The following is a 22,419-nucleotide window of genomic DNA, read 5'->3' on the forward strand; positions in this document are numbered from 1 at the left end:
AATAACGAGCAACTGGCAATTTTTGTTAAAGTTTTTGTTGTTGTTATTCTTAAACTAAATTGAATAGGAAGTCATAAACAGTATAAACTTTGAGAGCAGTTTGATTCCTATACTGGCTGGATAAAAGGCAGAAAAAAAGTGAGTTTCTGAAGAGTGACTGCAACACAGAATTAATCTGTTTAGGCGGCTTTCCTTACAGTGATAAGGTAGTTAGAAAGGCACAGAGTGTGGTGTTAGGCCATATCACATCTCAAAATACTGAACATAAATATGAGTATGGCTAGACATGTGTTGTTAGAGTGTGCATATATATGAAGCATCTGGAAAGTCTGGAACATTCAGAAAGAAATCTTGCAGGGTTGGAAAAGGGAAGAGTGGAGCTGGTGCTTCTGTAATGGTTTATTTATAATCTTTTCAGGGTGTAAGGGTTCTTAATTTTTCATATAATTAAGGAGATTTTATGTGGGCCTGAGAGTTACATTTGCACATTGTTTAGATTATAGTCTTCTAGAAATCCATCACCGGAGCTGATGAATTTAAATATATTTTTTCCTGTTAATGGATCTGTAAATAGCAAGTAGAGAGGAAAGCACTGAAAAAGCTTTTTCGACCTGTAGATGAGGTACAGTCAGAGAGGTCTAAGTTCAGTAAGAGAGATTAGATGCTATACTTGGATACAGAGGTTGAGGAAATAAACAGCATACGTACTGTTGCCTTAGGTATTATACAGGTATCTGTGGTATGTAAACCTGTAATGCATGAGATCGTTAGATTAATGCTCTGTAATCAAACAGTTATCCTTAACTCATTCAGTCTTCTGAGAGCTTTAAGAAATCCTAAATATTGGATTTGTTAATATTAACATCAGCTAAAAGATACTGTGGTTAAGCCCATCTAAAGGCTTATGTTAAAACTAGCAGAAAACAGAACTAGTGCAGTGGGGAAAAACATGCGTTTTCTGGTTTGGGGGTTGAAGTGAATGAGTGCTGTAAAAAGTGAGAATTGCTAAAATTCTCATTGTTGCTAAATTGTTGTAAAAAGGTGGAAGAAGGGTACAGCTGGGAGTAGAGGTTGGAGTAAGAAAACAGGTGGAATAAGACCTTCTTGAGATCACCCTTAGCCTATATAGCTCAGCATATAATCTTATTGTTTGGGCTATCTAGAATTTTATCAGTTTTAACTGAATTGTATGGCTAACGTATAAATAATGGTTCTGAAATTGCCTTGACTATGCTAGTCATTTTTTTTTTTCAAAGTGTGTATTGCAAGTAAAATAGTTCTGTTGATTTATTATAAACTTTTCTGTGTAGTCTCCCTTTTTCATACATTCTCATCTGATACTCATCTATGTGATAAGAGTAAACTGGGATGTTCTTACTCTCTACATTCTTCGATCCATAAACACTTGAAATTCTAGCCTTGTATTTTCTGATTGTGTGATGCTTATATGCGTGCATAGGAGGTGGAAGCTTACATGAGTGGCTGCTTGGCTGGATTATAGTACTGGCTTCAGTAGGATTTGTGATGAAGAGTAATGGGGAAGGGCAGAAATTAACATTTGGATTGAACGATACAGCTGAAGTTTGGGGCCTTACTGACTCAGATTCCTCCTGGTACTTTGTATATATTTATGTGTACCTATCTTGTTCAGTGATCTTATAGTTCCCTGTAAGGGAATAGTGCTTAGGAAATAGTAATTAGTGAAAGAACAGAAGGAAAGAGTGATCTGTTGTGGGGGGAGTAATGGATGAAGTTTTACAAGAACTTATGTTTTTTGTTCTTCACATGTGTCAGTAATAACTGCCTACAGTATAGACCTGTAAAAACTTTGAAATCAATCAAATTTGTCTTTCATTACAAGTTCAACACATCAGATGTTTTGGAACGTAACTAGCATCCTCTAGTGTTATGTACCTAGCCACAGCAGTGTCTTATTTAGAAACCAATATGACAAATAACTCCTACAAAAAAAAAAACTTAAATTGAAGAACCTCAATTACAAGGAATATCAATGACAAACTTGATCGGTTCCCAAGAAGTCATAGCATTTGTACTTACGTGGGGATTCTGTTAATTTCTGAAAAATGCTAATTCCAGGAAAACAAAGGGATAGTTGAGGGTGCATATATGCAATGGAGGGAAGACAGGCTAATCTCACTGATGTTTGTAGTTGATTTTCTGTCTGCTTCTGCTTAAACACAGGACCAGTCTACAGTTCATAACTTGCTGCACAGAAAAATACATTACATTTTTGTGTTCTGCTTCATCCCCTTGCGGTTTCTCCATATCTTCACACTTATTTAAATCTCCATAGATTAAATACGTAAGCAGGATAGAAAGGGATAAAGAATCAGCGGTGTGCACGGTGTTTCCAGTACTGGCCAGAGGCTGATGCTGTTGTCTAGGGATATGCATGGGCTGGTGAATGTGATACTGTTTCCGTGTTCTTCCAGACTCCAACCACTTGTGGGTCAGATATAGCTGAGGCTTCTGTAAAACTTGATTTAAAATGTAAACACAAAAATAAGGAAAAATGAATCAAATTCTAATTCTATTTTTATTCTAAATACACCCAGCATGTCTCTCCTATGTTGTCAGGACGATAATGTGGTTTTGGTATATCAGAAACCGGCAGTAAATTCTGCTGCTCAGTGGCATATTACCTCTTTTTTGTTTGTTTCTGAACCAAGCTAATGCCTGCCAATCCCTTTCTAGACTACTCATGATTTTATAAACCTATTCCCATCTCAACCCTCTCACTTTACAAACGGAGTATTTTACATGTAAGTCATTCTATGTGGGAACCATTGCTTACTACTTGTTCCCGTTACTGTCTTTCTCTTGAACTTTTTCTACTTCTGTTCATTTCAGAAAGGTGGAGGTTCAAGAACAGTGTGCAGTAATCATGTTTTGAATGGACTCTGCTTTTTATACCTTTGTCTAACATGGACTTCTTGTTTTTCATTCCCAATGTTCAAGCTGTGTTTTGAAAAACAATCATTGTACAGGTGTTTTTTATGAAAGTCTTAAACAGAGCATCTCATTTATGAAAGATAAGAATCAGCTAGCTCGGAGCCATACTATCTAGGGTTGTTTTCCTTCATGTATGTAAATACCGACTTTTACAGTACTATGTTGAATTTTGCCTGTTGTGTTAATGTCCATTTAGTCTCAAAGGTCCTCTGCAGCACTTCACAACTACCTAGTGTCTTGACTAAGCTAAATAACTTGAAAGAGTTTCCAACTGTCATATCTCTGGTCACCTAATTATTTTTGTTGTTGCATTTTATTAATATATGGAACAGTATGTGTCTCAGCACAACTTAAAGAGCCATCTGACTATTACCCTTGTCTGAGTAGACCATGCTTGTCTTTTTTCTTACTCATTTACTGATGTCTTATCTGAGATCTTCTCTTTCAGTCCATGGTCATTTTATTTCTTTAAGTGTGTTCAGTGAATTTCATTTCAAATGTCTTGGCAGACTGAGTCAGAGATCCTGATGGCAGACTACATTAATTCAATTTCCATTCTCATTGATTCTCTCAACAAGCACTTTCAGCTTTGTGAGGCAGTCTCCCTTTAGAGAAGTTATTGGTTACTTTCCCCCTGCCTCTTGGCGTGCTGAATAATGCAGTTTTGGAATGGAGAGTGCTGTTCCTCTTGCAGAGAAAGGCACATCTGACAATTGACCACAGGTGTGGTTGAAGCATGTAGGATTTTTCTCTGCTGCAAGGGGCATTGGCTGTCCAGGTCATCTCCAGATGTATGCCTAGCTATGCCAAGAGACTAATTGGTCCATTCACCATTTCAAAATGATGTATGTAGCCAATTTAATTCAAGTGTTTCTGCTCTATTAATAGCTACAAGGGAAGTAAGTTGGAATGAGAGAGAGTTAAGGATAATGAACTAAATAATTTCACTTTTGTAACTGTTTAAATGTTTTTAGACTGTTACAGTGTTTTCTCCTCTACAGAAGGAGAACCATAAGTAACTGCTTGATACGGACTACAAATTATTATTTTTATTCAATTCTGTTGATGTCATGTAAATTAAATGCTGACATTCCCATATAGGACTTACTGCCCAAGAGCTAAATTCTAGTTCTAAAACAATTTGAGACTATCAGATATAGTGATAAAAACCCTCATAATGTTAAATTCTCTGATCCAGTAATGAAAATATTGTTACTGAGATCTCTTGATCATTTTATTGTTGGAAATCTGGCTTTCTTTTCTTAATGATATATTTGCAGTCATCAGAATATGGTGAACAAAATTTTTCTGGTGCAACTGTTTTTTTATTAGTTTTTCATAGCAAAACTTTGCTCGTAATGTTTTATTATGGTATAATTTTTAAGATTATTGTTACCCATGTGTTAAAATCTCAAGCATTGTAAAGGCTGCCTTTGGTAAGGGATATGTAGTCAAGATGTTAAAGCATAGCAGATCATAATAGGTGCTGCTGAATAAACTAGGTCTGTCTCCAGTATTACTGTTTGTGGACTGTTTTAGGGAGTCAAAACAGCAAGAAACTGGCTATAATAGGAACATGAAGGTTTTTTTTAATAGGCTTTATTTCCGTGAGTCAGCTTGCTGTAGAACAGCAGCGTTGTTCCACTGCCATCTCAATGCACATCACCACCTTAATAATAATGCAAATTATTTTTATTTGCTCTCTAAACTGATGAACTATAGTTTTATCAAAAACTTATTTTCTGGATTTGAGTAGAAATAATGAACTTCTAAGGATTTCTTTCCCCTTTTACCCAGCATGGTTCCATTGTTCAAAAATAGATTCTTGTAATTACTCTCCAAATAGGTTCTCATAACCCTTTCCTGGTTCATGTGGTGGTGCTTGTGTAATTGGGTAATATTTGTTTTCCTACTTTACTGTATTGGATGTACCAGTTCAATAAGGAGGATGTTTTGTGCATACTATGATGTGTATAGCTGCAGCTGCTTTAAAAAACATTTATTATGAAAATTAGTATGTATCTGAACAAATTAAGATCTCACTCTTTCTGGAAGAAGAAAGGAAAAACTTACTCTGTTTCTTGCCTTCTAACAGGGGGACACGTTTGTGCCTTGTAACACTGAAAGCCTCTTCTTGCAAGCCTGCTTGCTTGAAGTGAGTAAAACCTTTTAGTAGATTATTTCTATCTTGAAGAATGGGAAGCTGTCATATTTTCAATGGAAGTAAGAACTTGGCTTTGTTACCTTAGAATTGGCCTGATAGAAACTTACCAGGACAGGAGCAATCGAATCGCTCGCTGCCATTGATTAGTCCTATCTCCCTCTGCTGGCACAACTTGTACAGTGCTCCTCAGGTCCACAAGCTGTTTTTTTTTTGTTGTTGCTTTTGTGTGTTTTTTTGTTGTTTTTTTTTTTTTTTTGATGGGATGGGAGAGGTGTAGGAGTCAAAACGAGGAGTGACAAGAGCCAGGCTTTTTGCAGTATCACTCACTTAAAGCAGGTCTTGCAAGAGGAGCTTTATGAAATGTTCCTGGAAGGAGCCTTCTAGCCTTTCCACAGGTGACCTTTTTTTTTTTTTTTTTTTTTTAGTGTAAGCGTTAAGGTCACAGGGAAAAGTAGATTTCAGCTTTGATGCAAAGGTTAGACCACAGGAAGAATAGTCTGTTCTAAGCAATAACATCAGTTTAATAGAATTGAAATAGTTTGTATGAAGTTGCTTGAGGCTAGTGCAGAATGCGTAAAATAAGTTAATGCATAAACCAGAAAACAATGGTTAATACTCTTTCAAATTAGATATACAACTTCTAACCCAAGTTGTAAAGGGGACCCCTTTTTAAGACAAGTATTTTGAAATTATAAAGAGTGCTTCCAAAGTTGCTAGGATTATATTTTAAAGTGTTTTATTTATCTGTTACATCTTAAGTACAAAACTACGAGCTCTTCCTACATAAAACCATTCTTTAGCAACTACATTTGCATAAGATCTGTTCATATGTACTTAATGCATAAAACTAACTTTTTTGATACTACATAAATCTGTGAAATAGGTTACTACTACTTGTTAGTGTTTACCAATCTTTTTATAAGTCTCTCGAGGTGAATTTATTTGATGTGAAGAAAACCTTAAGCAGTAGCTATTATTAGGTAAAGAGATGTTTTTTTATTAACTTGATCCTGCCCATTTCACTAAGCACAGTGTTTATTGCTAACAGAAATCCTGCAGCTGGATTCTGATCAGAGAGTTTGTGACTGTCATATAGTTTGGCTTTGTCATGTGCCTGGTTACAGTTCATGAAACCTTAATGACTTCTTTCAGGATTAATCCCTTACTAGTAAGAAACAGGATTTGAGGTCTTAAGCAAAGCTGGGAAGAGGTAACTGTCAGTTTGTTTCCATTCCTGATGCATGAAGAATCAGCAGAGAAGAATGATTTGATTTACTTTAATTATGAATGAGCAAGATAATGAAGAAAGTGGGCAAAATCCAAGTGAGTCTCTATATATGCAGTATTGTGTTGTAATGGTTATTTCAGTTAAGTATCAGGTTCTATACTTATAGCTGTCCTGTGAAGAACTTATAAAATGTCTTTCTAGTATGCTTTCATTGGAATGACACTATGCTTAATTATAATAGCCTAAGTAAAGGAAAATGAAAAAAATTAGTGATGTTGATAAGGGAAGGGATGCAGTACTGGCATCCTCCATTATATGAAGGGGTTTACAAGGAGGTTAAGTACGTCATGTACTGCTTTTCAAGGAAGCTTAAATTGTACTAGTCATTGGTGGTGATAATGCAAGAAATTAGGTGATTTGTTAAAAATATGTAGACACTTATTTTAAAAGTATCACTTTGAAATGAAGTAGATTGCACTGACTTCCTAAGCCCATTCAATGTAAAAAAAATAACAAACAAAAAAATTGTGCTGGTGAAGCTGTGTTGAAACAAAGTTATTGATGTCTTTTCCTAATTGGAATTTAAGTAAGGCAATTGTTTTTGAAAAATTTGGGTTTACTTTAACACTCCAGAGAATACTTCTATACGTTTTTGGAGTAGGAGGGGTGAGAAATCTAATTTTAAGATTGTCTGAGTCCTTTTATTGCCTGCTAATTTAAAAAAAAAAAAAAAGACATACAGGAAGTAAATATGCATCATGAAGAAGATGGAATTTATGCTTTTTGCCACAGGCAACATGACATTTTGATATTTCATTTAAGTGACTTCTCATTTTTTTTTTTTAACCCTAAAACATTTATTTACATAAACAATAGATGCTTTTTTTTCCTGTTTTTACAAACAGGATCTTACCTTCATGTTTTCGTTGTATAGTGGTTTGTTCTTAATACAACCCAATACTAACTTCATGAAATGCCTATCATAGTTTTTATTAGAAAGATCATTGTACCTTGCTAACCAGATCCTACTTCAATGCACATACATGGGCTGTGATTAAGAGTTGCCATTTGAAAATGTAGTGTCTTTTTTTTTTTTTAAATGTACCTGTTGCTTAGTTTGTTAGAGGACTTATCAAGGCCAAGCTGATTTGTGGCCATGTGGTTCAATTTAGATGGTTTTCAGAGAAGTGAGAAATAGCTGTATTCTTTTGCCATTTAAAAAATAACCTGCTTTTTTTTTTCTCAGATTAATGTTAATTTGTTGCAGTATAAAAGGAGACATAGATGCTTGCCATACGGACTTGTTTGGACAAAATTTGTTTGAATACAAAGGCAAATGGGACTACTTCTTGAATGTGAACAGTATGTGACAGGTCTGGTGTGGAACAGCGAGGAAGCAGTGAATCTGGAAAGGATTTAGGGGTCAGACTGGAATAGAAGAGCATGATCTTGGTTTAATGCTGTGGTAAAGAGCATGATCCTTGCAGCAGAAAGGTGATTATTATACTTCTGTAAATAGCACAAATGAGACTGTAGAAGGCTGTATTTGATTTTTAGAGTTTGTATTTTTCTTATATATCTTAAAAACTGGAAAGGATGTTGCCATAAAAATGACTGGAGATTAGGAGAATGCTTCATGAACTTAGTTGGTTTAGTTTTTCCAAAAGGAGTTTAAGAAACTTGATAAGTATTGTAACCTTCATGGATGGAAAATGCTGAGTGCAAGTGGTTAAATCTGGAAGGTATACTAGGAAGTTACAGATAGGAATGTGAAGATCCAAATTCAAATGCAGAAATAAGGAACAATTCTTTGAGATTTTTCCTCTAATTAAAAAATCTGAATCATAACAGGAAAATATCTACCATTTTATTTTTATTTCAATTCTGAAAACGTGAGGGTCAAATCTCAGCATGTTTTCTCAAATTTTGTAGAGCCTAATGAAATTCTGTAACCTGTGGAAAGACAGGAAATAAGATTAGATGGTCTAATATTTTTGTCCTTAATCTCTTAAACAGGCATTTTAGTGCAAATTTAGGATCACTTAGATGACTGCCTTCTCAATTCCCAAGCTCTGGTCTGTCATTTTCCCTAAGACAAGATACCTGTAATACTTCTATTTTTTAATGTTCCAACTCTTTTGAATTGTGGAGGAGGAGGGCAAGGGCTATTGTTCTATGATTTAGTTAGGTTGTCATCAGTGCTAAAGAAGTGTTTTTGCTTACTCAGGCCACTTATTCCTGTCCTTATTCTTGTCTCTGTAGTGACAGCATAAGCACTTGTGTAGTGAACACAAACTCAACTGGATTCAAAATTACAACAAAAAAAATGAAAATAAAAGCAAAATAGTTCTCTTTGAACTCTGTATTACTCCACCAACCCCTGCTGAATAGTTTACAGTTCTGTTTGTGTGAAGATCAGGATTGGGTAAGTTATAAGACGAGAGACACCTTTTTTGTGGCAAAGTGGTCTCTGCCTGTTTACATTGATTGTAAATATATACTGTTGAGCTCCATCTTGTGCTGCATAAAATCGACTTGTTAGGATTTGTTTAGATTTTTTTTTTATTGGTAATGTACCTTAAAGTATTCTACCTATCAATGATTGTGAGGGTCACTACTCTTCACGAAACTTTTGAGGAATGAGAATTTGAACAATGTGCTGCTTTGGCTTTACGACCAGCACTTTGAATGCAGACTTATTTCAAACATAAGTTTTGTTTGGTGCCTGGAAATGTTAACGAGAAATTATTTGATGACCTTGGCAGTTCTGAACTTCGGGCTAACACAACCCTAAGTTATTATAAGTTCGTAATAACTTGTGTGGGTTACATTGCATCTGCAATTGGAAAACTGATAGATTGGTTTGGGGGCTGGGTTGTTATAATAGCTATAGTTGCTCTTCTCATTAATTGTACTAGAGAGGAATGGGGAGAAAATATGATGGTAAAGGGCTCAAGGGTTGAGATAAGGACAGGGAGATCGCACAGTAATTATTGTGACAGGCAAAACAGACTCAGCATAGGGAGACAGTAAGATTTATTGCCTATTACTAACAAGCTAGAGAAGTGAGAAACAAAGGAAAGAAACCAAAAGCACCTTCCCCCTTTTCTACCTCCTCTTCCCCAAGTGGCGTAGGGGAACAGCGGAATGGGGGTTATGGTCAGCCCATAGTGCTTCTTCGCCGCTGCTCCTTCTCAATCACTCTTGTCCCTTGTGCTGTGGGGTCCCTCCCAGGGGATGCGGTCCATAGTGAACTGAGCCTGCGGGGGCTGCCCACAGGCAGCAGCTCTTCAAGCACTGCTCCCACACGGCTCCATACCACGGGGTCCATCCCCCAGGAGAAAACTGCTCCAGCACAGGTCCCCCATGGGTGGGCAGCAGCTCCCCCCAGACTCCCTGCTCCTGCATGGTCTCCTCTCTATGGGCTACAGGTCCAGCCCAGAATCTGCTCCGGCAGGGGTCTTCCACAGGCAGCAGCCTCTGTCGGTGCAGGGCCACCTGCTCCACCGTGGTCTCCTCCACGGGCTGCAGCGTGGAACCTTGCTCCACCGTGGTACTCCATGGGCTGCAGGGGGACAGCCTGCTTCACCATGGTCCTTACCACAGGCCGCAGGGGGACTTCTGCTCCGGCGCCTGGAGCACCTCTCCCCCTCCTTCTTCACTGACCTTGGTGCCTGCAAGGCTGTTCCTCACTCCTCTCACTCTCCCAGCTGTGTGGCAGTGTTTTTTTTTCCCTGTCTTAAATATGCTTTCACAGAGGAGCAAACAGCATCGCTTATTAGTACCACCCGAGGGTACTGAGAGAACTGGCAGAGGAGCTGGCCAAGCCCCTATCCATCATTTATCAGCAGTCCTGGCTATCGGGGGAGGTCCCAGCTGACTGGCGACTAGCAAATGTGACGCCCATCTACAAGAAGGGCCGGAGGGCAGACCCGGGGAACTACAGGCCGGTCAGTTTGACCTCAGTACCAGGGAAGCTCATGGAGCAGATCCTCTTGGGAGTCATCATGCGGCACTTGAAGGGCAAGCAGGCGATCAGGCCCAGCCAGCATGGGTTTATGGAAGGCAGGTCCTGCTTGACGAACCTGATCTCCTTCTACGACAAAGTGACGCGCTGGGTGGACGAGGGAAAGGCTGTGGATGTGGTCTACCTTGACTTCAGCAAGGCTTTTGACACCGTCTCCCACAGCATTCTCCTCAAGAAACTGGCTGCTCTTGGCTTGGACTGGCGCACACTTCGTTGGGTTAGAAACTGGCTGGATAGCTGGGCCCAAAGAGTTGTGGTAAATGGAGCCAAGTCCAGTTGGAGGCCAGTCACTAGTGGCGTCCCCCAGGGCTCGGTGCTGGGGCCGGTCCTCTTTAACATCTTCATCAATGATCTGGATGACGGCATTGAGTGCACCCTCAGTAAGTTCGCAGATGACACCAAGCTAGGTGCGTGTGTCGATCTGCTCGAGGGTAGGAAGGCTCTGCAGGAGGATCTGGATAGGCTGCACCGATGGGCTGAGGTCAACTGTATGAAGTTCAACAAGGCCAAGTGCCGGGTCCTGCACCTGGGGCGCAATAACCCCAAGCAGAACTACAGGCTGGGAGAGGAATGGTTGGAGAGCTGCCAGGCAGAGAAGGACCTGGGAGTGATGGTGGACAGTCGGCTGAATATGAGCCAGCAGTGTGCTCAGGTGGCCAAGAAGGCCAACGGCATCCTGGCTTGTATCAGAAACACTGTGACCAGCAGGGCTAGGGAGGTGATCGTCCCCCTGTACTCGGCTCTGGTGAGGCCGCACCTCGAGTACTGTGTTCAGTTTTGGGCCCCTCGCTACAAGAAGGACATCGAGGTGCTTGAGCGGGTCCAAAGAAGGGCGACGAAGCTGGTGAGGGGCCTGGAGAGCAAGTCCTATGAGGAGCGGCTGAAGGAGCTGGGCTTGTTCAGCCTAGAGAAGAGGAGGCTCAGGGGTGACCTTATTGCTATGTATAAGTACATTAAAGGAGGCTGTAGAGAGGTGGGGGTTGGCCTGTTCTCCCATGTGCCTGGTGACAGGACGAGGGGGAATGGGCTAAAGTTGCGCCAGGGGAGTTTTAGGTTAGATGTTAGGAAGAATTTCTTTACTGAAAGGGTTGTGAGGCACTGGAACGGGCTGCCCAGGGAGGTGGTGGAGTCACCATCCCTGGAAGTCTTCAAAAGACGTTTAGATGAAGAGCTTAGGGATATGGTTTAGTGGGGACTGTTAGTGTTAGGTTAGAGGTTGGACTCGATGATCTTGAGGTCTCTTCCAACCTAGAAATTCTGTGATTATTGGCTCAGCTCTGGTCAGCAGTGGGGCCCTTAACTAACATGGGGGCAGCTTCTAGATTCTTCTCACGGAAGCCGCCCCTATGGCCCCCCTGTTACCAAACCCTTGCCACGTAAACCCACTACAGGTGGATGTAAAAATTAGGAGGAATAGCCTTTGCATGTCCCATAAATAAACAAACAAATACCATGTAGACTTCCAGTAAAGGTACATTAGTTGTGGCTTTAGTTTGTTTACCTACCGGTCCATCAGAAAGCATGGAGCTGTGCTATGGTATGTGAACTTGTCATAGTAAATTAATGATGATAATTTTTAGAAAGTATATAACTGAGGTGGGGGAAGCAGAGGGTATGTTATTTCTAAAGCTTAGGCGTTGCACACCTTATGTAAGGTGGAATAGAGTGTCACATCAACAGTATTTTTTGGTGTGTCATAAAAACCAGGAAACATGTCAAACCATATGAAACAGATAAATGTTTTTTGTTTTTTGTTTTTTTTTTTTTTATTTTACTTTTCTTATGGATCTTCTAATACCAGTGGTGTTCCAAGATTAATTACTGCCTCACATGAACTGCTAGTCTGGTCCAGGTTTAAGATGATGCCTGGAAACCATCATATTTGAATTCCATTCACAAATCAAACAATGCTAAATGCAGATTTTTGAGTGCTTTAACTGGAAGTGTCAAGAGGTACTAGTCACACTGCGTAAGCTTTAACTGGATTCCAGAAGATACGCGCATTAGACAAATATCTAAGACTTTGGAAGCGATCATTTTTATTGTATATAAAACTTGCCTCCACACACCAGAGGGGAGTTTGAGGCAATTTCAAAGGGAAAAGCATGTAAAAAGCTGTTCATAAACGTAGGAATAGTGAATAAACTGGAAATAAGAGACTACTTGTCAAAAAAACTTTTGCAGTTACTCTTTTTTTTTTTTGCAGTTAAAGTTTTGCAGTTAGTCTTTTGTCAAAAAAAAAAAAAAGCCAACAACGAAAACTGTTGAAACAGATAATGCTGATCAAATAAGACCATGTCAAGTAGAATGAAAATGATGAAATAAATATTGGCAAAACATGAAAAGAGAGTACAGGGTATTAAAAAAAAAAAAAAAAAAAAAAAAAAAAAAAAACACTGCGAGATTTCTATAAAGCCTGGCGGTGACAGACTATATCAAAGAGTAATATTGGAAAGCTTTAAAAGAGTTGCAGTGTCAGCTGGAAATGTTTAAAAAAAAAAATAAAATATGAAGAGCATGAACCCTAGGTTTTTGTTTTTACATTTGAAGTCTGCTAGGTGCATTTGACAGGACTTGTTTGTTAGAGATGATGATCTCTATGATGAGCTCTTTCCTACTGGAACAAATCCAAGAAACCCAAGCATATAACAGAGGACTTTACTATTCACTTACCTACAATTTTAAATACTCAAAATGCAGTGCTGAGGTGTTCATTTTATCTCCAGAACTGGTAAGACAAAACTATATTCCTTAGTAACAGAATTATGAATACTGATTCACATTATTAGCTTGCCCTTTTGATACTTTGTATAGTCTAATAATATTGCTGCTGAGTAGCAACTCTGACTTTACACACTGCATGAAGATAAAAAAATACTTGAAATTCCCCAGTTTTTTTTTTTTTTTTTGGAAGACTATTCCTTCCTAAAGGGTTTGGAAGTATTAATATTTAGCTAGTAAGTACAGATACCATCTCTTACCGAACAAGAAAAGTTAATGGAAGTGCTTAGCAAGAAAAATATTAAGAAATCTCATTCAATGGAAGAGGTTTATTTAATTTGGGAATTGGCTGTAGAAGAAATATTTTTTTAAAAAACTTAAGCATAAATAACATTAGTCATTTCAAGGAATGCAGCTGAAAGAAAATAATGCTCCAGTAATTCTGTTAAGAAACTAAGAAGTTTTAGTACTTGTATGCCTTAGTGTGAAGATGTAAGAAATCAGCATGTATCTGAGTGGGAACGGTTGCTTTTTATTGGCTATAGCAATACTAACTGAACTGTTCTCTAGGAGTCCAACAGAGCTGATAAATGCCAATTTCTCTGATAATCATGTACTAAACTGGCACATTCTACCATGCTCTGTAAAAAGCAAGCAAACAAAAACCAACAAAATGCACACTACACAAAACAAGCTTCTCCCCTCATTCTCCCCTCCCCAACAACAACAGCCAAACAACAAACCTACACACAAGCTTGGTAGCTGGTCAGTGGAGTGGGAAATATTTAGGTTGTAGGACTTGAAGCAGTGGGATAGATGATACAAGCTTAAGTAGAGAAACAGAAAAACAAAAGCTGGACATCATGGTAGAATCCTAGATAAGAACAGTAGATTGTGGATGAATCTTCTCTGGACCATAGAATAAATTCTAGAGGCCTAATGGATAACAGCTATCTTTTGCATCTCTCTTGATACTAGTAAGTATTGTGATACTGTAAATCTAAGGGAGCTATGAAGACTGGTTGACAACATTCCTGAAGGATATTCTGTCTCATCTGCTTGAAGGACTGAGATCTATTTTTCTCTTATTACAACTGGGATAGTACTTGAAGTGCTGAGACTGCCTTCTGGTGTCTCAGTAATAACATTGTTCTGGGACTTTGTGTGGGGAAAAAAAAGTGTGCTGGAAGGATGGAGTGGAGAATACACAGAAAAGAACAGTTTGTTCTCCAGCTTTTTTTTTTTTTAATTATGTGGTGAAAAGACTGTGTAAGTGTTGTTGCTGTAACAAAATATAAGGCCAAAAAGCACAAGCAAAGGACTTGAGGCTATTTCTGAATTCCAGTGTTGTGACAGTTACAAGCACGTAACTCCTCTTGTATTGTATGGACTGGAAACTAGGGGAAGTGATGCTGTAGGTTTTTTTTTTTTTTTTTTTTTTTTTTTTTTTTTTTTTTAAGAAGGTGTTTTAGAGCAGGTCAGGGGATCTACAGCTTTGTGAGACTGATATTTCAGTAAGGAAATGAATAAGTATGGCGTCTCATTGAAGAATCATAGATATAGAGCCCAAGAATCCTAGATCCCCACAACTTTTGCAGCTTTTCTAAAAAGAATTATTTTGTAGCTTTTTGCATAAATTCCTGCCTCAACACTACAGAAGTGTTTTTCTTTTCTTTTTTTTTTTTTTAATTGGAGTCAATAAAGTATGGAAAAGTTAGGCTAGCTTAATATACCCCTACATCCCCCAAAGGTTTATGTCAAGTTCTATTAAAGAGAGATTTTAAGTAAACTAGAGAGGTGATAATATGTAGAAGTTTAAAAGACAAAATACTCTACGAAGGTTACTCTATTAAATTAAGTTTTAAATTTTATTTCCTTAGGTGTGGACACAGTCTCTGCAACTGACTCAGACCTTCTTGAACTAACCCTTGGGAACCCTTTCATTTTTGGAAATCTAAGACTTCAAAAGAAAAAAAAAGGGGGGGGAGTGGAAGGGGGCAAACAAAAACAACAGCAACAAAAACTAATTATTTCTTTTTAAAACAATATAGCTACATCAAGTGATCTGTAGATTTTTCAGAATGATGATTCCTTGTCAAGATAGATAATTTGTCATTGTCCTCTTTTTGAAGCAGCAATTTGACTCTAGTTCCATTTGTTTTCTGGAATATTCTTAAAATGGTATCTTCTCAACATCACTTTTATGCTAAAACCTTGTTGTGTTGTTTTCTTTTACAGCAGGGGATGGGATTGCCAGGGAAAGTAGTCCATTTATTAATAACGCGGAGATGGACAGAGGAAATAAGTATGAAGGAAAGAATATGGCTCTCTTTGAGGTAAGTTTTTTTTTTTTTTATAAAATATTACAAAAGAAAATATGTTACCTTCAATTCAGGTTGTGGTAGTAAGATAGAAAACAAGGAAAACCCTCTCCCTTTTTTCTGAAATTTAGCATAGTGGGGGAAAATCTGTGGGAAATTTAGTGGGAAAAACATTACATTTCAACAGGTTGGAATGCTGTAATAAAAAAAAAAAACTCATTTTTTTCTATATTCTAGCTTATATATGCAAAACTGGTAAATGTTGGTATGCATTGCTATGAAGAGGAGAGATGAGCCTTCTTGCATTTAAAATTGGTTGTCTATGAATTAGTTGTTGATAACTGCTGAAGGTTTTAATCTAGTAGTTTTAACAAAGCATTATCAAGTATTAAAAGAATCGGGAAATATATTATGTTGATCTGGGGAAAAACAGACTTTTTAAGGAAGCGAAGCTATAAGCTGCAATAGGCCATGACTTAAATATATTGTCCAGTTACAATGTATAGCATACCATAGGTATTTATGCTTTCTAATATAAACATCTGATTTTTAATGCAAGCTTAATGCCTGTTTAATTCACTGAGTAATTACAATCATTTACAGGGCAAAAAAAGTATATTGATATGGTACACTTAAGTGCTGTTTTCACGTTGAAATGGTACTTTCAGTAAGTTTAGCTTAAGTTTTACTTCAGTAGCATCTACTGGTCTTGCTTTGGTGCTTTGATAAACAAGGTCTTTGTTACGTTGCTTGCTCATCTTGCTGTTGCATTCAAGCCACCATTCTTGTCTTCCTCTTATGCTCCTCCCTTCTTTCTTCTAAATATCTTTGCACAGAAGACATGTTTCAGTTCCCTTCTTCTGTATAACCAGAATGCTTGATTTTACTACTTTTCACTAAATCTTAGAGAAGATTGTGCTAGATATCAGTGTTGTTAGTCATTAAATGTCTATTTGTCACTTACAGAATTTTTAAATAGTTTTTTGACAGAAACCACGATCAAGTTTAGTCACTGAATTTCTCTCCTTCAGACTCTTAACTCATTAATATCCCAAATTATCTGTTCAAATAAGCCGCTGTATTCCTCAGTGTTGATAAAATCTCTGTACTTGCTGCTTTTTTCTTCATTGTCCCTAATCGACTTTGAATATATGCTTGCATCAGTTATTTTCAATACTGCCTGATGTTAAATCCTCAGCTGATGGTATAAAGAAAACTATCTTTTGCATATCTCAGATCATGGATCATGCTGTTATAGTGTCTTCTTGAAAACATTCTAGTGACTTCATCACCATTGCTGATGTAGTGTTCAATCTTTTCATAGCATGTGTTTTGTTGTATGTTTCCTAGCCTCATGTTTTCAGTTGACTTGTTTTTTCATACAAAAGTACAAAAAAGTTAATGTATGTTGACTGTGATTATCATGACTTAATGCCTTCAGGCAAAGATGCCTTAGTTTTTATATCTTACTGTTTGCCATCCTAATCTCATCTACCTTGTAGTGTTTGATCTTGCATGTTTGATTGAATTTCCTAGTTCTGTTTTCCTGGAATAGTTTTATTATATGTGCTTCTTTGGGATTTTTATTTTTAGCATGCTTTGGTTTTGTAGCAGATATTTGGCTGAAGAAAGATGGGCTGACTGCTGTGTCAAGTAACGTTACGTATGTTTAATTACGTGTCATAAGAATATATGTGCCTGTATTTTCAACAAATGCATGCTTTGGAAGTAGTATGCATGTTTTGAGATAAAAAAAAAAAAAAAAAAATCTGAAAGCCTACAACTGTAGGTTTGGGAATGATCCTTAAGAATTGTGGTTCCTGAGAGGTCCTCAAATCTGAAGATATTTGGTGCTTGAGAGAATTATCAGAGGCAATTATTCAGGTGTTTTTTCTAACATCCAGCTAGTGTCTAATAACTTGATGCTGCTAGTGCAATCCCATAAATATTGTCCCCTATAATTTTTAGAATAATGGCTGTTCTCTAGATTTCCCTTGTATTCTAGCTTTACAAGCTGCATATTGTAAGATTGTTTGCTTATTTATTTTTTTTTAAAAAAAGCAATATAGCCTTGTAGCGTTGAACTTCTAAAAAGATTTAGAACTTTCTTTTGATTGACAGATGACTAGTCTTTTGTCATGCTAGATTCTGGATTTGAGTCAGTCAGGGCTAGCCCGCTGAGTTTGTTTGAAGTAGCGTCATAAAATCGTGACTTAAACTTTTTAATGAATACAGTTGTCTTAAAATTCCTACAGGAGGAAATGGATAGCAATCCCATGGTGTCATCTCTTCTTAATAAACTAGCAAACTATACGAATCTGACGCAAGGTGTGGTGGAACATGAAGCAGATGAAGACACCAAGCGAAAAGAAGTCAAGGTATTTAAACTTCTCTTTTTGTGGCTAGATTATCATGAATATTTTTCGATGTTTAAAAAAACAACAACAAAGGATGCCTGAAAATAGGACACTTATAATACTGTACTTAAAACTGAATTGTTCACAATAGGACTCACCTTAATTTGTTGTTCTTGGCATCATATTTTAGCAAGAACTTGCTGTAAAAGTCCCAGATGAAATGTGTAAAACTAGGACTCAAAGCAAGCACTGCAAGCATTCCTGTTTCCTCTTCCCTTCTTTTCTTCTTCCTTCCATCCTTACATGAACATAAGTATTTTTATCTACCTTTGGTGGGGATGCAATGTGAATTTTTTCACCTTTTTGTTGGTTTAATGATGTATTTATTTTTTATCTCAGGTTGAAATTGAAGGAACACTTGGAAAAAGTCACTTTTTAATTCTGTTAATATGGTAGCAGTTTTGTTTTTTGAGTAGCTCTATATTATCTGTGTTCAGAGGAGGGAAAGGCTCTCTTTAACACATTTCTAAACATATTTGCTTGAAAGTGACAGCTAAAATCTCTGAGGGTTGTCTGGATGCCCAAAATTCCTATCTAGACCTCTAGGAAAGCAGTATATGCAACCTAGTCAATCTGCAATAAAAAGTTAGATTGATCCCTCTGTGAAAGGTTGGAAGCAGTTCAGAAGGAGAAAGCCTGGATAAAAAACATGCAGCCTGACAAATCACAAACTTCTATTCAAGCAGGAATGATGAGGTGGAATTAGCAGGGCTTGGAGAATGAACCACAGAATGAAAACTAGGTATAGGAAAAAGAATCACACAGAATTTCTAGGTTGGAAGAGACCTCAAGATCATCAAGTCCAACCTCTGACCTAACGCTAACAGTCCCCACTAAACCATATCCCTAAGCTCTACATCTAAACGTCTTTTAAAGACTTCCAGGGATGGTGACTCCACCACTTCCCTGGGCAGCCTGTTCCAGCGTCTAACAACCCTTTCGGTAAAGAAGTTCTTCCTAACATCTAACCTAAAACTCCCCTGGCACAACTTTAGCCCATTCCCCCTCGTCCTGTCACCAGGCACATGGGAGAACAGGCCAAACCCCACCTCACTGCAGCCTCCTTTAAGGTATCTGTAAAGAGCAATAAGGTCGCCCCTGAGCCTCCTTTTCTCCAGGCTGAACAAGCCCAGCTCCTTCAGCCACTCCTCGTAGGACTTGTTCTCCAGACCCCTCACTGGCTTCGTCGCCCTTCTCTGGACTTGCTCAAGCACCTCAGTGTCCTTCTTGTAGTGAGGGCTCCAAAACTGAACACAGTACTCGAGGTGCGGCCTCATCAGAGCCGAGTACAGGGGGACGATCACCTCGCTAGCCCTGCTGGCCACACTGTTTCTTATGCAAGCCAGGATGCTGTTGGCCTTCTTGGCCACCTGAGCACACTGCTGGCTCATATTCAGCTGACTGTCCACCATCACTCCCAGGTCCTTCTCTGCCAGGCAGCTCTCCAACCACTCATCTCCCAGCCTGTAGCTCTGCTTGGGGTTATTGCGCCCCAGGTGGAGGACCTGGCACTTGGCCTTGTTGAACTTCATGCAGTTGACCTCAGCCCATCGGTGCAGCCTATCCAGATCCTCCTGCAGAGCTTTCCTACCCTCGAGCAGATCGACACATGTGCATAGCTTGGTGTCATCTGCAAACTTACTGAGGGTGCACTCAATGCCCTCATCCAGATCATTGATGAAGATATTAAAGAGGACCAGCCCCAGCACTGAGCCCTGGGGAACGCCACTAGTGACTGGCCTCCAACTGGATTTGACTCCATTCACCACGACTCTTTGGGCCCGGCTATCCAGCCAGTTTCTAACCCAACCAAGCATGTGCCAGTCCAAGCCACGAGCATCCAGTTTCTTGAGGAGAATGCTGTGGGAAACGGTGTCAAAAGCCTTGCTGGTAGACCAAGGTAGACCACATCCACAGCCTTTCTCATCCACCAAGCGTGTCACTTTGTCATAGAAGGAGATCAGGTTCGTCAAGCAGGACCTGCCTTTCATAAACCCATACTGACTTGACCTGATCACCTGGTTGCCCTGTAAGTGCCGCGTGATGACACTCAAGATAATCTGCTCCATGAGCCTCCCTGGCACTGAGGTCAAACTGACAGGCCTGTAGTTCCCCAGGTCTGCCCTCCGGCCCTTCTTGTAGATGGGCGTCGTGTTTGCTAGCCGCCAGTCAACTGGGACCTCCCCCGATAGCCAGGACTGCTGATAAATGATGGATAGGGGCTTGGCCAGCTCCTCCACCAGTTCTCTCAGTATCCTCGGGTGGATCCCATCTGGCCCCATCGATTTGCGCACATCCAAGTGCCGTAGCAGGTCACCAACCAGTTCTTCGTGGATAGTGAGGGCCACATCCTGCTCCCCATCCCCTTCCACCAGCTCAGGGTACTGGGTATCCAGAGAACAACCGGTATTGCCGCTAAAGACTGAGGCAAAGAAGGCATTGAGCACCTCCGCCTTTTCCTCATCTCTTGTAACTAAGTTTCCCCCCGCATCCAGTAAAGGATGGAGATTCTCCTTAGTCCTCCTTTTTGTGTTGATGTATTTATAAAAATGTTTTTTGTTCTCTTTAATGGCAGTAGCCAGATTGAGCTCCAGATGAGCTTTGGCCTTTCTAATTTTGTCCCTGCACTGCCTCGCAACATCCTTACAGTCCTCCCTAGTGGCCTGCCCACTTTTCCAAAGATCATAAACCCTCTTTTTTCTCCTAAGCTCAAGCCACAATTCTCTATTCAGCCAGGCCGGTCTTCTTCCCCACCAGCTCGTCTTTGGGCACGTGGGGACAGACCGCTCCTGCGCCATTAAGATTTCCCTCTTGAAGAGCGCCCAGCCTTCCTGGACTCCTCTGCCCTTCAGAACCGTCTCCCAAGGGACTCCACCAACTAGTGTCCTTAGCAGCTCAAAGTCAGCCCTCTGAAAGTCCAATACAACGGTTTTACTGGTCCCCTTCCTGGCCTCGCCAAAAATAGTGAACTCCACCGTTTCGTGGTCACTCTGCCCAAGACAGGTCCCAACAACCACATCCTCCACCAGTCCTTCTCTGTTTGTGAAGAGAAGGTCTAGCGGGGCGCCACCCCTGGTAGGCTCGCTAACCAGCTGCGTCAGGAAGCTATCTTCCACGCTCTCCAGAAACCTCCTAGACTGCTTTCTCTGGCCTGTGTTGTGCTTCCAGGATATGTCAGGGAAGTTGAAGTCACCCACGAGTACAAGCACTGAAGATTTCACAACTTCTGTCAGCTGCCTGTAGAACTCATCCGTGTCCTCATCCTGGTTCGGCGGTCTATAGCAGTTCCCAACCAGGACACTAGCCTTCTTGTCCCAGCCGATCCTAACCCAAAGGGACTCGGCCTTGTCATTCCCAGCCTCAAGTTCTACAACATCGGAAGACTCTCTAATATAGAGAGCCACACCACCATCCCTTCTGTGCTGCCTGTCCCTTCTGAAGAGCTTATAGCCAGGCATTGCAGCACTCCAGTCATGAGACTGGTCCCACCACGTCTCCGTGATGGCAACCAAGTCGTAGCCTGCCTGCTGCACGATGGCTTCCAGCTCCTCCTGTTTGTTACCCATGCTGCGTGCATTGGTGTAGATGCACTTCAGCTGGGCCATTACCTTATCCTCCGGCCTTGCCATTGTTCCCCCTGGCACAGCTCTAACAATCCTTGCTTCAGCCCCATCCCCCTTCTTACCTAGTTTAAAGCCCTCTCAATGAGCCATGCCAGCTCCTGGCCCAGAATCCTTTTTCCCCTAAAAGATAGGGACCCGTCTGCAGCCATCGGGCCAGGTGCTGAGTAAAGTGCCCTATGGTCGAAAAACCCAAGATCTCTGCGTTGGCACCAGCCCCTGAGCCACGTGTTTAACAGGTGGGCTTTCCGTGTCCTCTCTGTACCCCTCCCTGCCACCAGAGGGATGGATGAAAACACCACCTGCACTCCCGCTCCATCCACTAACTGTCTCAGCCCCCTAAAGTCTCTTTTGATAGCCTTCAGGCTTCTCTCTTCAATGTTGTCACTGCCTGCCTGGACTATCAAAAGAAGATAATAATCAGAGGGGCAAACCAGGTTGGGAAGCTTCCTGGCAACGTCCCTGACCCTGGCCCCAGGGCGGCAGCAGACTTCACTATGGGTAGGGTCAGGCTGACAAATAGGGCCCTCTGTTCCCCTAAGAATAGAGTCTCCCACAACAATCACCCTCCTTGATGGAGGCAGTCTTGAGGCGTGGAGTCGACCTCCTCGCCCTAGGCATCCTCCTGGGAACACTTGCTACCTCTTCCTCAGCTACTGGTCTGTCAAGCTCCAGGGCCTCAAACCTGTTGCGTAAGGGCACCTGGGAAGGTGGGGCCAGAAGGGGAGGGCATTGCCTGCAATGTCCAGCAGGGACCTGTTTCCATTCCTCCTCAACTCCCAGATCCCCTCCCTCTGCCCGACAGCAACAGGGCAGGGGGTCCACCTCCATTTGGGGTGTCTCACCCCGGTACCTCTCCTTGAGGCCCTGCAGGGAGTTACTCCACACGTCTATCTCCCGCTCGCACTCCCTGATATCCCTCACCCTCTCCACCTCCTCCTTGAGCTC

General features: G+C 40.4%; 1 protein-coding gene across 4 annotated transcripts in view; it reads left to right on the plus strand.

Annotated features, from left to right (window-relative positions):
* LOC101790697 (solute carrier family 12 member 7) overlaps positions 1-22,419 on the plus strand; it is an 87,204-nt gene that overhangs the window by 1,472 nt on the left and 63,313 nt on the right. For 2 of the 4 annotated variants that reach the window (XM_072033230.1, XM_038174329.2), the window contains exons 2-3: positions 15,352-15,449; positions 17,690-17,812. In XM_072033230.1, coding sequence (XP_071889331.1) covers positions 15,352-15,449; positions 17,690-17,812 — 221 coding nt within the window. Of the gene's footprint in view, positions 1-5,068; positions 5,129-8,771; positions 8,791-15,351; positions 15,450-17,689; positions 17,813-22,419 lie in introns of those variants that run through there. The other 2 variants (XM_072033228.1, XM_072033229.1) reach the window with 2 other exon arrangements.

Source organism: Anas platyrhynchos, chromosome 2 (genome assembly GCF_047663525.1).
Source record: "Anas platyrhynchos isolate ZD024472 breed Pekin duck chromosome 2, IASCAAS_PekinDuck_T2T, whole genome shotgun sequence".
Taxonomy (NCBI): Eukaryota; Metazoa; Chordata; class Aves; order Anseriformes; family Anatidae; genus Anas; species Anas platyrhynchos.